General features: G+C 37.1%; 1 protein-coding gene across 8 annotated transcripts in view; it reads left to right on the top strand.

Moving 5' to 3' along the window:
- Positions 1-16,114, top strand: part of LOC105832304 — a 591,095-nt gene that overhangs the window by 371,511 nt on the left and 203,470 nt on the right. For all 8 annotated transcript variants that reach the window (XR_004962205.1, XR_004962207.1, XR_004962208.1 and 5 more), the window contains one exon: positions 3,906-4,087. Coding sequence is in view for 4 of the 8 variants with exons in the window: in XM_036282909.1 (XP_036138802.1) it covers positions 3,906-4,087 (182 nt within the window). In the remaining 4 variants the exon portion in view is untranslated. The remainder of the gene's footprint in view (positions 1-3,905; positions 4,088-16,114) is intronic.

The raw sequence follows: 16,114 nt of genomic DNA, 5'->3' as shown, positions 1-16,114 counted from the left end.
TCTTTAACCTATCATGCAGTGTTGTTACATTTTTATAAATAATGTAATACAGTAAATATTTGAAAACTTTGAATCTAAAATCTAATGAACAACATTTTAATAAATATAACCGTTAAGTTTCAATTTAAAATATTAATTATACATCATTCGACACTATTTTTGTAACACAAATGCGAATAGTCATTTCCGATGTATTTTTATCTGCTGCACACAAATCCGTTGTCAAAATTTAGCTATCACGTCACAATTTTGAGAAAAACGGCGTTAAAGAAGCTAAAAATGACGATTTCGAGTTTTCAAGACGTTATAATACCGGCACTAAATTCTTTTAACAAATTTTGTTAATATTCTTTAAAAATATCAACTTTTAGTTTTAGAATGCACTTTGATTCGTTTCGATATGATTTTTCATTGCCGAGATATCTGAACTTTTGTGCATTAAGATTACGGATCATTGTCCGACAAAAATTGATTTTTTTTGTATCATGAATGCGAATAGTCATTTCCGACGTATTTTTGCCTACCAAACACGAATTCGTTGTCAAAAGTTGGTTATCGCGTCACAATTTTGAGAAAAATATTGTCAAAGGAGCTACAAATAACGATTTCGAAGGTTTTCACGCCATTTTTCTCAACATTGTGACGCGATAGCCAACTTTTGACAACGGATTCGTGTTCAGCAAACAGAAATATGTCGAAAGTAATTATTCGCATTTGTGTTATAAAAAAAAATTCAATTTTGTCGGACAGTGATCCGTCCGTAATCTAAGTGTACAAAAATTCAGATATATCGGCAATGAAAAATCATATCGAAATGAAACAAAGTGCATTCTAAACCTAAAAGTTAATTTTTTTAAAAGATATTAAAAAAATTTGTTAAAAGAATTTAGTGCTGGTAATATAACGTCCTAAAAATTCTTGAAATCGTCATTCTTAGCTCGTTTGACGCTGTTTTTCTCAAAATTGTGACGTGATAGCCAACTTTTGATAACGAGTTCGTGTTCAGCAAGCAAAAATACGTCGGAAATGACTATTTGCATTCATGTTACAAAAAAAAGTCAAATTTTGTCGGACAGTGTTATTAACAAAGTTATTGTTATTTACAAAAAAATGTAAATGGCTGTCTATATTACCTGCTCCTCTATATGTGAGATGTTCCACGTCAACCGAAATACCTGTCTGCCCAAAATATAACCTAACATCCAAAGATGTGTGACGGCTAAAAAAATTTGTCTTCAAAATACTGTCAAAAACTGCCACTTTGAAACCAAAACAAGATGGCAACTCCAATATGGCTCCTAAATTCTAATCTTTCGAAAATCCTTTGTTATTGGCTTTTGAAGATCGAATCAGGCTTAAAATTATCTTACTAGAAGTAATCAAGCCGCTAATTGAAGTCAAATCACTGCAATTCAAGATGTATTCAATATGGCGCCTGAAAATGCCGAATATCACATAAATTTTTCGAAAATCTTTTGTTAGGAGTTATTGAAGATTGAGTCATATATGTACATATGTATATATGTATACATATATGCTATTGTTTAACTTTTTATCTTTAATAAATGGTTAATAATATGGCATCAAAGTTCTTGTCTTATACATAAAAACAGTAAGATATTATTTATTAATTTTAAATGTTTATATTTTTGGAATGTGCATGTGTGTACAATGAACAACATAAAATCTTTGAAAGCTTATTTAAAACTATGATCTTGACAATCTATATCAATGTTGCGGAATGAGTAATGGCTGTATTAATTCTCTTCGATTCAAAATGTAACGTTAGATTAAGCGGATCGGAGAATCCCGTGCCCCGCACAGCCGGGTACTCGAGTTAATTAGGCCGAACGCCGAAGATCGGCGAAGATTCACGAGTCCTGTTTACGCGCTATGACATTACAGTTTCGCTGCGACGTCGCAGCGTCCCTTCGCCGTCACAAGGTCCGAGCTCACATCGTTCAGTTACACACCGTTCAATTGCACACTGTTCAATCAAACGCATATTAAATATTCATACATTATGGCTGCGTTTGCAATGTGTACATGGGTTAGCGACTTGGACGGGGTGGGTGCGGGAGGGGGGCGAAGGTCCCCCATTGCACCCGTGTGTGTGTGTGTGTGTGTGTGTGTGTGTGTGTGTGTGTGTGTGTGTGTGTGTGTGTGTGTGTGTGTGTGTGTGTGTGTGTGTGTGTGTGTGTGTGTGTGTGTGTGTGTGTGTGTGTGTGTGTGTGTGTGTGTGTGTGTGTGTGTGTGTGTGTGTGTGTGTGTGTGTGTGTGTGTGTGTGTGTGTGTGTGTGTGTGTGTGTGTGTGTGTGTGTGTGTGTGTGTGTGTGTGTGTGTGTGTGTGTGTGTGTGTGTGTGTGTGTGTGTGTGTGTGTGTGTGTGTGTGTGTGTGTGTGTGTGTGTGTGTGTGTGTGTGTGTGTGTGTGTGTGTGTGTGTGTGTGTGTGTGTGTGTGTGTGTGTGTGTGTGTGTGTGTGTGTGTGTGTGTGTGTGTGTGTGTGTGTGTGTGTGTGTGTGTGTGTGTGTGTGTGTAAGCGCAGCAGGCCGCTAAGAGCTCGTGGAGGCTAGAGTTCGCGTATCGAAGAGTTACGTGCGTATAACGCGCTCGCCGAGGATCGTGGCCTCTGGTGACGACGGAAAAAGCACCCGTTTTCGAGAGAAAACCAGTAGCGCAGTCGCCATTCCGTTCCACGCACGAGGTGCATGCTCGTCGGATCGCGGTGAATGTGTCGAGTATTCACGCCATGGCACATGCGATTGGGCAAGAGGCTCCGGCTTCTCCAATATTTTGTTTTGCGTCATTTTCATCTTTGTTAATCCCGTTCCGTCGAGGTCGCGTCGTAATCTTAGTGTTAATTCCGCGTTGCGTTGTGGCCGCTAATTTCACGTCCTAGCATTACTTGCAATCTCGTGTCCTGTCGTTATCCTCAATTCCGCGCAATCCTCTACTCTTGCTGTTTTTTTCGCGTCTTCCGAGTAATTCTGTTATGTTCAAGTTATTCTCTGATTTCGAGTCTTTTCCGTTACTCCTTAAATTCTGTAACTCGCGTTAAGCGACATTTCCGCTACATTTCTTTGCTTTTGTATTACTAATTCTTTCTGTTATTTTCTTTCTTTCGAATAAACGTCTGTTAAATTGTTTTATAAAAGGAGCGTAAATTAATTCTTTCTTGTGTGGATGAGCGTTTGCCTACGGCATATTGCCCCGCTCCTCTACCGAAAATCGGAGCGGCCGGCTAATTACTCTGAGCAAGCGTGAAGCGGGACCTTGATGCTACTTTCGTGGGATTGTTTGGTGATTGTTTGTTGACGGAAGTGCGCGTCTGGCGCCCAACTTTTGGTGATAATTCCCGCGGATTGTTCGGCTATAATTTGAGAGGTATTTGAGGGAACGTCTATTCTCTCTCCCCTTTCGTACCGTTTTTGATCCGCGACGCGGTTCCGCGCGGCGGAACGTGAACGTTCGCGTGACAGCGCTTACTGCATATCTATTGTATATCGACAAAATCACTCTAGTTCTTCCGGACAAGACGGTGAAGCGATTACTGCCGTATGGAATAATGCAATAATTTTGTATCATTTCCGTCTAGCGTGTGTGAATTGAATAGTGAACGTGGCTAGCGTTTGTTACACCACTCGAATTCAAAGACGATCAATAAAGAATTTGTTTAAATACATGTAAGCGTCAGTACGTTAGTCTCCCGTCCCCTCCATTCCCAGTTCTTTCTATTCTCCGGTAAAGATCGTATTAGCTCCCGTGGAGCACTCTTCCGTAATCAATCAATATTACAATATTATTAATAAAGATTTCTCTCCAATAAACATTTACATTAATGTATTGAAATATATAAAAATATTAATTCTTTTTCGTCCTTCATAATTATATGGTGAACATTACAGAAATATTCCGGAGAGGCAAACTGGGAATCCTACCATAACACTACGTGACGATGGGCTGTATAATATCTTATTACGAGTCACTTTACTGGATGAAGATTTACCAGAAACGGCAATTGTTAAATGTTTGCTCATCATATCAAAAGCATCATATAATGTTTCCCGCAAAACTGTTTATTATGCTGGTTAGTGATGAATATCTGCTTTAATAGATGTATCAATATATCAATGTATCAATATATTAAGTATACACACACATACACACACACACACACACACACACACGCACGCACGCACGCACGCACGCACGCACGCACGCACGCACGCACGCACGCACGCACGCACATGCACACGCGCACACACACACGCGCGCACACACACACGCGCGCACACACACACGCGCGCACACGCGCACACACACACACACACACACACACAGAGAGTGTTACGAACATTTATACATGCAGATATATGTGTATATATACATATGCGAGCAAGTTGACCAGTGCAAACTCAGTAAACCTTAAAATGGCAATTAAAAAAAATTTTTATCTCCGAAACTAGGCATAGAAAGTCGCACAAATTGTAATTTTTCATTAGGGCTATAAGTACTACAATATATAAAAAATTCAAGGAAATTGATCGAGCCTTTTTTTTTATATAAATTGTGCGGGGTCCTTTCTCATTAAATTTAAAATTTAAATTATATGATTTGACAATTACAGCAATAATACACATTTTACATCACGCAACATCTCATCTACCACATCGACTCCAGTGTAAAATCTGAGCTATGTTACTCTCTGATTAATTAATTTTACATTGGTATTAATAATTAAATTGACAATTAAAAAATCAACATAACCTCATACATGTCACTTCATACGAGCTGGTGCATGGTGCGAACGAGCGACTGGCGACCCACGTGACTTATACACGATGCGACGATGCTATAGTGACGATGCGAACGCCACATGGTAGCAGATGCACGATTTGGAATTTCGTCCCTCATTTGTGGCATCCGCACTACCCGCAGAAATACCAACAAGGTTGACGACGATGACAATGACGACGACGTATCTTAAATAAAATTTTGCGTCGGACTTTGCGTCACGATATCGCCACTTATAAGGCATGTAGAAAAAAAATAAAAGCAGTTTTCTAATATAAATCGACTTCAAGCTTTCGATTGAGCCTAGTTAGAACTCGATCGGTTTAGCCGTTTCTGAGATCCGATAATTTCGGGTGCTCGCAAGTCGCGTACTCGCGTAAAGAGAACGGTCGGGCTCGCGCTGCGCTTTCACTTGGCGCGAGCCACTACCGTGTCTCTTGATATTAAATTGTAATCAAAATCGAAGGATGTCATTTTTGAAAATTTAGAATTTTGTGTTATTTTTAGGGTAAAAATGAGGTAAAAAATTAAAAAACTGCAAGTAACTTTATAACTTAATAGTACATAAAATTCTGCGTCTGTTGGTCCAAGGCGCATCTCAACAGCTCTTACCATTTCAGAGATATTTGAAGTGCAATTTTTCGACTTTGACCCCCCGCTCTCCCTCGTGTAATTTAGGGGGGCTGAAAATTTCAGGGATTATTATTGGCATAAAGGTCTATCAAAATCCAAAGTTTGGTGCAAATCTGAGGGTGGGCGGATTTGGCCGATTTTGAATAAACTCCTTTTCAAATTATAAAAATTTATTACCAACCCTTTTGGAACAATGTCACACTTATTTTAAGTGCAAGAAAAATACACTATCAATTTCAGCCAAAAAGAATCGATCTCCAGTTTGTGGTAATCACAAAGTAGTACCGGGTCAAAAGAATCCAGTATGTAGGGGTGGTATCCACTTGGACAAGGGCCTCACTTGTTCACCACTCATTTGCACACGAAGAGATGCGCATCGTTGGGGCGATGTAAGGTTTCGCTTCGCGTGGAAAATCGCAAACTCATGTGGTACAGAAAACGCGTGAACGGAATGCAGGGGAGGCCTGATTATATAACATATCGTATACATATATATATATATATATCCGGCCTTTTTATAACATATCTTATCTCCGTAGAGTAGAACAATGTCGAAACAAACAGCATAAATCTTTGATCTTTGTGCGTCTTTCCGTGTGCAAATAAACGGTGCGCATCTCTTCGTATCCAAACAAACGGCGAGCAAATAAACTGTGGGAAAATGAGCGGTGTGCAACTTTTACGTGTTCAAGTGAACAGGCATTTCTTCGTGTGCAAATAACCGGTGTACAAACTTTACGTGTGCAAATAACTGATGCAAATAACTACATTTTCAAATAAAATTTCTTTTGTGTCGAAATGCACCATGTCCAAAAGCACCGTGTCCGTTTAAACTGTATTCAAATGCATCGCTCCCAGTATGTAATTTACGTTTCACGCAGGTAGTGTGTAGTTTAAGAGTTAATGAAAGGTACAGTTATATTTTAAAAATAATGAATTACCTTAACATCACAATTGGATTGCAAGCTCAAAATTTTGTGAATACGTATGACGAGCAGCCGATCGCGAGGCAGTAGCGTCATAGCTTAAGTAACACCAAAGAGGCTCGTTAGGCTTGTAGAGCGGAGCAAACAAATTCTATGAGGACGCTAAAGGCTTGATGTATAGAGCAGATAAATTAAAAAAAAAAAAGAATTTTTGGTAAAAACTTTAAACGCGATTTTTTCGAAACAAGTTTTTTGTAATTTGTGTACAAAATAGAAAAAATCTAATAAACCGACTTGAATGAATCTTGGTTTAATTAAAAGCTAATTAGATTTTCTTCTAGATAAATTAAAAAATAATTTACAATAACTTTTTTGCACCCAAATGTTGAATTTTTTTTATAAACATCGCAATTTTTCGTTTAAATCACCTGACAATCGGAATTTGGCGCTGCAGATGGAAGGCAGGTAGAGTAGTGACTCTGGTGTCGATTAAGGAGTAAAGGTAGAGAAAAGGTCAGTAGAAGTGTGGAGATGGACGTGTTGTGAGTGCATCACACTCACATACGGCCTATTGCAAGCGATAGTAGGTGTCAGATGACACCTCGCGCGTGGACATCGCCCGGCCTACATACCGGGCGTCGCACCGGGAAATACACCCGGTTGCCTAAGACTCAACACCCAAAATCATCTGATTTTGGGGTAGAATCCGCATAGCCAGCAATTGCTGGCTAAGCACATACACTGTCTAAAGTACCTTCCGCGGTCATACGCCCAAAACCGGTGTATAAATACGCCGGTGGACAGACAACGAGCGGGCTTTGCTACACCGTATACAGCGACGCACGTATGTCGCTGACTCTCTAATACTTGTTACGGTTTATTGTATACGTGTTATCAAGTGTAACCAAGACAGAATATATATATATTGTTATACTACAACTGACTACTATCTCTCCAAGACCTGACCCGAGGAGCATCGGCAGCGATCCCAAAATACCTGTGACCCTCTATCTAAGAAGGGCCACAACAGACGGATGAGAAGATGGAAGTAAGAGGGAGAAGGGAAATTGGAGGGAAGGAATAGGAATTTGAGGAAAGCTTGTGACAGAAGAAAGAAAAGTGAAGAGAAATGCAAGAGGAAAAATGATGAGAAGAAAGCATGAAGTGGAAGAGGAGAGAGAAATCGGTGGAAGCAGAAGGCATCATGAGACAGGTAGGAGCTTAGGGGAAGGCGGAGAGAGAGAGAGAGAGAGAGAGAGAGAGAGAGAGAGAGAGAGAGATGCAGAGGGCGATAGAAAGAATTATGGCGAGCCGTCGATGTATCGATCGAAGGGAGCCAGGAGGCACGTGCAGAAGAAGGAGTGAAGAGAGTAGCAGATGGCGGTGGAACAGGAGCGGATAAAAGGAGTCGTGGTATCTTAGCGAGATATCGACGATTAAGATCGAAGGATTAAGAAGGAGAGTTGGCACATGGTTAAGAGGTTAAGATTCAGAGAAGGACAGGCAGAGGAGCTAAGATAGAGTGGGAGTAGAGAAAGTGAAGGAGGAATATGGAAGCGGAGAAGGAGAATATGGAAGAACTGAGGAATGAAGTGAACGAGATAAAGACGTGTCTGATAAAGAAGAGATGGTAGTGATCATACTGAGAATATATGTGGAAGCAAGAGTAGAGAAAGGCGGAGGAACGAGAACAGAACAGTGCAAGGGGTGAGAAGAGGTGAGCATGGAAGTACAGAGGGAGAAGAAGGAAGAAGAGAAAGGCGAAAAGAAGAAGGAGAGAGGATCTGGAGAGAAGAAAGTAGAGAAGAAGAGAGAAGGAAAGAGAAATCCGGGGAAGAAGAAAAGACAAAAGAAGTCAAAGAAGGAGGAAAGGAGGAGGGAAAGACATGGAAAGGAAAGCTGAGGTTGGTGGAAGACGTTGCGGGAGAGATTAAGGGAGGAAAAGGCCTGGAGAAAGGTGGATGGAGCGGAGGAAAGTGCAGGAAGAAAAAAGAAAGGAGCAGGAGAAGAAAAGCGGGAAACAAAAGCAATAGAAAAGGACGTAGATTGAAGAGGAAAAGGGAGAAGAAAGAAGAGAAAGGAAGAGGGAAAAAGAGGTCGGAAGTCGGAATCAGCTTGGGATGAAAGGTCCTTTTCGGAGGAGATGAAGAGTGAGAGGGGAATAGGAAAAGAGAAGGATGAGGAGGAAGAGTTGTGGTAGAGAATGATGCTGGAAGAAGAGGCAGACAAGAGGAAGGAACAACAGAAAGGAAAGGACAATGAGAAGAGGAAAATGGAAAAGAGAGAAAAGAAGACAGAACGAGGAAAAGGATAAAAAAAAGGCAGAGAGATTAAGAAGGGAGAGAGGGACAAACAAGGGGAGAAAAGAAAGAAGATAGAGAGAGAGAGAAGAGGGAAAAAAAGGAAGAGAGAGAGAGAGAGAAAGGAGCGTGATGTGAAGAAGCATAGAGGGAAACGACCAAAAAGAGACAAGATTCTTTGTGAAAGGGATTATGAAAAAAGCATTGGGCAGGATAATGGGGGTAAGAGGAATGAAGGCAAGGAAGGGGTAGGCGGGATGATGGGTAATGAAAATAGTTGGAGAAGTTAAAAGACGAGAAGAAAATTTTGGAAAGAGGAAAGGAGATAAGAAGGAATTGAAGGGCAGGGCTAGACGAAGATTTATCATTAGAGGAAAGAAAATTAAGATAGAGAATAGTAGAGACAGCAAAAAAAGAGAGTAAAAGGAAAAGGGTAATAATTACAAATAGAGAAATCTGGGTAAAAGGAAGAAAATGAAGGTCGTACGGGGGAAAAAATTGGATAGAGAAGGGGAGAGTGTGTAAGGAGGAAGAAAAAGTAAGGTGAGGAAGAGGAACGTGGGAAGGTCGGGAAAAATTTGGAAGAAAAGGGAGAAAGGAAAAACGGGTGGGTGGGGTGATGGGATATTTAGTAGATTGTGAGACTGTATGTATAATGGCCAGCTCGCGTGGGAATAATAATGTAGAAGGTGTGTATAATGTATATAAGGTACATTTTGATGCTGTAAAGGGTTTAGTGATTCCTCTGAAAACACCCCGGCAGCCTCAAGAGAAGTCGAAAAAAACTGCTATTGCTACTGCTACTGCTACTGCTACTGCTACTTGTTTAAATCACTTAAGGCTTAAAGTTTAAGACGCACTTTGATTTTTTGTTTTAAATAAATGGAACGAGCGCTATCCAGTATACAGTGCGCCTATTTCGACGGCGAGGCGCCAGAAACATTGCGTCATTTTTGCAACAAAATGTATATATTTTTTTTACAAAAAAATTATTTTGTACACTTTAAGATATAAGTAAAACTTATCCAAAATTTTGTAAAAGATAACTCTTATTATAGCTGCAAAAAAAATCATGGAAATTATGCTATTTTTTGGCTTTCTAAACAAGTTTCTTCTCTTGATGCCAATGTACAAAACAACTTCTCTTGCTAGTGATAAGATACATTTACATATCCATGTGAGTGCTCACCGACCTCACCGTTTATATGCTACGCGAGCCATTGTGGGATTGCAATGCTCCTTGCAACCTAGGTGCTGTAAAGCACCTATCTGTACCTTAAAAGTCACTTAGAAAAAATATAATGATCAACAATAGCCCAGAGCACATGCTATTCGACACAAAGAAGCAGAAAACGAAAAAGCGAGAGGTCGTGCAATAGGATAAAAGCAGAAGAAGACCCTTCCCAGACAACACGCTTGTCAGAATGAAAACTTTAAGAGAACTTTTTTAAGAAAACATTTAGATATCTTGGAAATGATGTCAAAATGGTAACATTTACCAGAGACGTGTACTGAGAGAGGTCTTTAAGATATCTCATTGAAGAGTCTTACTTAAGTTTCTTGAAAATGTTATCCTTATAACATCAGTTAAATGATATCAGCTTGGTATCTCATAAAATATATCACAATGCTGTCCGATTTTTGAGCCGTCCATGCGCGTCGTAGTTGACTCAGAAGTCAGACAACACTAAGAGGTCTTTGAGATATCTAATTGAAGAGTCTCATTTAAGTTTCTTGAAAATGTTATCCTTATAACATTAGCTAAATGATATCAGCTTGATGTCTCATAAAAGATATCACAATGCTGTCCGATTTTTGAGCCGTCCATGCGCGTTGTAGTTGACTCATAAATTAGATAACATTATAATATCTTAAATGAGAAATCCATTTGATATTATTTAAAAATTATCATAAAGATAATGTTTTCAAAAATAACGGTTTGCCTACAATTACTGTGCACAAAAAATGCACAAAATCTAAATTTATCATGTACTAAACAAAAACAGAATAATAAAAACCATCTAATTAACCATTTGAACGCTTCAAACTATTAATGCTAAAAATAGATCGCAATTTCCATCAAATTATTAAGGCTATGAAAAAAGATAAATTTAACAATATGAAATTAATAAGTAAATAAATTAATGCTATTTATTTCTAATGTTTTGCAAAATTTAATTGCTTTTATAAAAAATAATATAATTGCGTCAGTTTATACCATATTAGTATTATATGTATAAGACAATAACAAGTACCCATATCGATAAGTCAAATTGGCGTAGCAGATAGAGTACAAGGTTCGTCATCCTAAGGTTCCGGGTTCAAACCTACCAGCGGCAAGTAAGAATAAAATAATTTAATTTAAATTTAATTAATCAATAAAAATTTGTCCTAAATTTAGTATGTTACTGTTAATAAAAATAATTTTTAAAAAATGAATTTTTATTTTATTTTTTTATCTTTAGTTGCAGTTTAAAAATATCTGATTTAAGAAATCTATTAGATATCCGATTTAAGAATTTTTTTAGATATCCAATTTAAGAAATCTTTTAGATATCAGTTTTATGATATCTTTCTGTTCTCAAAAAACGGCGCATTGGTTAACATTCTGACATCATTATGTTATCTTTTAGAAGTCTCTTTATATTATCATTTTCAGAAACAAGATATCTTTTAGAGATCTTTTTGACAACATATTGTTCACTGGGTTGTTAATCTCTTTCTTTTTTTTCGACATTGAAGAACCGCGAAACAACAAAAAAAACGCTGCCACTGTATTACCAACTCAGTTTCCATATAAATTGAATGGTAAACTTAAACACATTGTTCAAACTTGCAGCAATCATTGCTAACTCGTCATTTGTAAAGTGAGTCTTCTCGGGTATTACTAACATTAAATTGATCAAACTGCATGGATATGTGGAATAACTCACTAAAACGTCACAAATGTCAAATTTTAATTGTATGTTTTACGAATATTTGATTGAAGAAGTACTTCTAACCTTGTAGTGTATGGTTAATTTCTTATTTTCTCTTATACCGTTATGGTATAACGGTTTCGAGTACTGATACTTTGATAATCGTTCAATATTTTTGATATTTGTTTACAGTATTTTAAAGCACAAAAAGAGCAAAAAATTCTGGTGAATTTGAAAAATTACATCGACTACAACTTTTTGATGTTATTGTTTTTAAACTGTTTCCTTAAACGGTATTGAAAAGATCTGTATTGCGATTGTTACCTTGTAATGTCTAACGTATAACAGGTAAAACAATGTTTTAACTGTTAGAATCTTCAAATTAATGACTGACAAATAGCCACCCGGCAGCAGGTCTGTATCATTCTGCTTATTTAATACATAATTTTGCTCTTTATATGGATTATGTTTGATATGATTCGTCTGATTTGTTAATCTATTATTAGTGCTTCGTTCTATTTGAATTTAAAGCTATTTGCAATGTGATGATTAAAGATCACTGACAGAGGACTTGTGGTCTTCCTTATATCGGATTATTTTTTAACTCTATTGGTTAGTTGTCTTTTATTTGAATTAAAGGGCGGGATGGTTTGTTCGATGTTTTAATTGATCAATTAAAAAACCGAGAGGGCAATGTGCCAAATTTATTTAATTTATAACGGCTAAAGTTATCGGGATGTTTTAAAACTTCTAGACTTTTATGATGTTTCCTGACAAAGTAGCTTTGAGAAGGGGCTAGTATTATTGTATTGTACAGAGTGTCCAGTCTTCAGTGTTCGGCTAAGGCTAAAGATTGAGAAAAATAGCCCTATTTGGTGCATCACTGATGTTTTTTTATTCGTGTATTGATCTTTTTCCTAGTTTCTCCTATGTACACTTTTCTGAAAGAACAAAGGATCTTGTACACACGTGGTGAATCTTAACATAATCTCTGATCTTTCGGATTATAAAGTAACTAGGAAATCTTTCTTTGTGGTTGAAGATCACTTGATGTTGTGTCTACGTAAAATTTTGCTAATGTATTCTGTCATACCTTGAAGATATAGAAGGAAAGCTTTTTTCTTCTTTTTCTTTTACTTCCTCCTCATTTCACGTCTCAGCGTTGCTGCGACTAAAAATTTTGTTCTTCAATCTTTGAATTGTTTTTTCTGGTTGACGTTCTTGTTGCTATATCCACTTTTTATTAAGATTGAGATTTAATTTTTTATTTATAGAAATCGGTTCAGAGATTGTGCGAGCTCTATACAGTGAACTAATTACTGAGTTATTTTACGCAAGGTAGTGATAAGAGGTGGCGTGAAAATATTGATCTGTGTGTGTTGGTTTTCGATAGATCTGATGGCTGAGGGTGCCGTTCTAACCAACACATCTGGAAAGGAGATGTTGTTTTGTGAACCAATGTTTGTGAACCAAACATTGAGATGCTAAAAGTTGAAAAAAGCACAAAATTGGGAGAAAGTTCCTCTGTCATGTCATCTCCAGATGACAAAAGTGTTATTAACCTATTAGAATCATATAGAGGGTTTGAAAAATGCGTTCATTAAAATTTGATTTTTGAAGTATTCCATACAAATATTTGCAATAATAGATGAGATGAGAGAACCCATTGTTACTCTAAAAATTTGTTCTAAAATCTCTTTAGAACTAAACATAAGTTAAAGTTAAACAATGTTCTATTAATGGAAGTTAGTAGAAATTTAGTTGGATTTCTTGATCATGTTCAAAGTGTTCTCGACTGATACATTTGTGAACAATGAGACTACATTAAAGCTTATAAGGATATCATTGGTTTTTGATTTTAATGATATTGTTCATAAAATGTATTGAATTTGTATTGAAATCATTGAGTCCAGTAAGTTCTTGGAAAGGCTTAGTTAGGTAGCAGGCTAAATTATAGGTGCGTCTACCTGTGTCGCTAACAATGGGACATAATGACACTGATTCTTTATGACTCTTAGGAAAACCATAAAGTCTAGGAGCCGAAGATCGGGTTTAATTGTGATGAGGTACAGGTTCTGGATGTCAAAAATAATTTATATAAAAGATTGATTTCATAAATATTATACTTTAATATCATAAATATTAAAAAACAAATCAATTTTAAATTTATAAAAAATACTGAATCTTTCGACCACACATACATTCCAGTCAGAAATAACACTTAAGAGGCATTGTTTTCATTATTGTTTTCCATTTCTTGACTGTTCAAAAATTTGCTTCTGAACTTTTTGACTTATAATAACCTCTTCGTTCATTTTTATCGTTAAATTTCAATTTTTTACTTGTTACAAGTTTTATATTTTTTATAGCGCAGTTATTGTTACGTTTGAATTGTTAAATTAGGTGTACACTTTGCTTCCGCCGTCTTTTTTTCGAAATTCGAGGCTTTATTGTGAAAAACTGGTTATACATATACAATTCAAAGTATTCCATCGCTAGCCACTTCTTTCTCCCATCTTCCTGGCGGAATACGAATCCTGCGTCGAAAAAACTGGTCATCTTTTGAGACGATCCACGAATCGATCCAATTTTTCACTTCTTCATAAGAACGGAAGTGTTGGTCAACTAGGCCGTGTGTCATTGATCGAAACAAGTGATAGAGGAAGCAATGTTCGGAGAATACGGCGCGTGGGGTAGGACTTCCCATTTCAATGTTTCCAAGTATGTTTTGACGGGCTTTGCGACATGGGGTCGAGCATTGTCATGCTGCAAAATCACTTTATCGTGTCTATCGTTGCATTACGGCCGTTTGTCTTTCAGTGCTCGGCTCAAACGCATTAATTGCTTTAGATACCGATCGCCTGTGATTGTTTCAGACGGTTTTAGTAGCTCATAATACACTACGCCGAGCTGGTCTCACCAAGGGACCGTGGCCGGTCTTCGACATCAAAATCACCGTTCTTGAAGTGTTGAATCCACTCTCGGCACATTCTTTCACTAATAGCGGCCTCACCATATGTATTTGAGAGCATTCGATGAGCCTCAGCCGCATATTTCTTTATATTGAAGCAAACAATTAAAACTTCTCGCAAATGACGAGAATTTGGCTCGTAAGCTGACATTTTAAATAAAAAATAACTTTATGATGTAGACACCAATCGACTAATATTTCGATGGCGTTATGTTTACAAATGCCTAAGCTTATTGTATGATGTCTACGATCTATTTATTTCGACCACCACTTACCGCTACAGCCATCTATTGGAAAACGGTGGAAGCAAAGTTGTACAACTAATTATTAATACAATACGCTTTAGCGAACGTTGAGACTAGGCGTTTTTGGTGGAATACAGAGACATGAGTTATTTTTGTTTGTGCAATTCTGCTTGATTCTCTCGCTTGACCTGATTGACAACGTAAAATAATAAAAAATATATTTATTTTAAAATTAAAGTTTTTGTTGATAACAAATTAATGTCGAATTGATGTCGAAACGCGTCAAGATCTTATATTTGTATTGCGTCCAACTAGCGACAATTTTATGTAACTTTCAATGATTAGATTAAAATATAATTATTAGATGCACGCACTAATACCCTGGTGAAAATGTAAAATCGAAGCGTAAGTCGAATGTAAAGGGAGAGTAAGAGCGTAAGTCGAATGTAAAGGGAGAGTAGTAGAAGCGTTAACAAACCTTCTACGAAGCGTAAATTGAAACAATGAAATGTAAAAGAAACGTTAACACTTCTTTTACATTTCATTGTTTCAATTTACGCTTCGTAGAAGGTTTGTTAACGCTTTTATTTCTCTCCTTTTATATTCGACTTACGCTCCGATTTTACATTTTTACCAGGGTAATCGTGTTTTACTTGCATATCCTCTTTCACTATTTCAAAATAAAACAAAATTATGAATAAAATAAGCAGAGTGACCTGCTGCCGGATGGCTATTTGTCAATCATTAATTCAAGGTCTCCCACTAATTAATAGTTAAAACATTATCACCCCACTATACTTCAGAAAATTATAAAGTCGCAGCTGCAATACAGATTATTCGATCTAACTCTATTTAAAAGAATGAATAATAAAAAACAGGGCTACAGAGCCGCGACAGGTTGTTCGTGTCGTTATAATTTATTAAATAAGTATCCACAAACATTTTGGTCTCGAATTAGACCATTATCAATGTGTGAAAGTAGCAAATTACCGCAATACACCATAGAAAGTCAAATTCGCAAAAAACTACATTTGAATCACAGAAAAATGTGACATAACTCCTCGTATTAGAAAAGTCGCCAGTATAAACTATAAGGACATAAAAAAAGAAAACCAATAATGACGGGATTCATCAAAAAATAAAAGAAGAAAATGTTAAAATTACGTACATAATAATGTTAAAGTAGAAGTTTCGAAACTCAATAGTCGTCAATTAGTTAAAATATACTTGTGGATAACACGCGGAGCAGAACGTTTCGAATGACAAGAGAGACCGAACGCAAATGTGCCGGGAGCGAGCGAGGAAGGGGAAAAGAAAGTAGAGGAGT

The sequence above is a fragment of the Monomorium pharaonis genome, chromosome 2, assembly GCF_013373865.1.
Source record: "Monomorium pharaonis isolate MP-MQ-018 chromosome 2, ASM1337386v2, whole genome shotgun sequence".
In the NCBI taxonomy this organism is placed as follows: domain Eukaryota; kingdom Metazoa; phylum Arthropoda; class Insecta; order Hymenoptera; family Formicidae; genus Monomorium; species Monomorium pharaonis.
The sequence above is the reverse complement of the archived record's forward strand: the minus strand, read 5'-3'. Positions and strand labels throughout refer to the sequence as shown.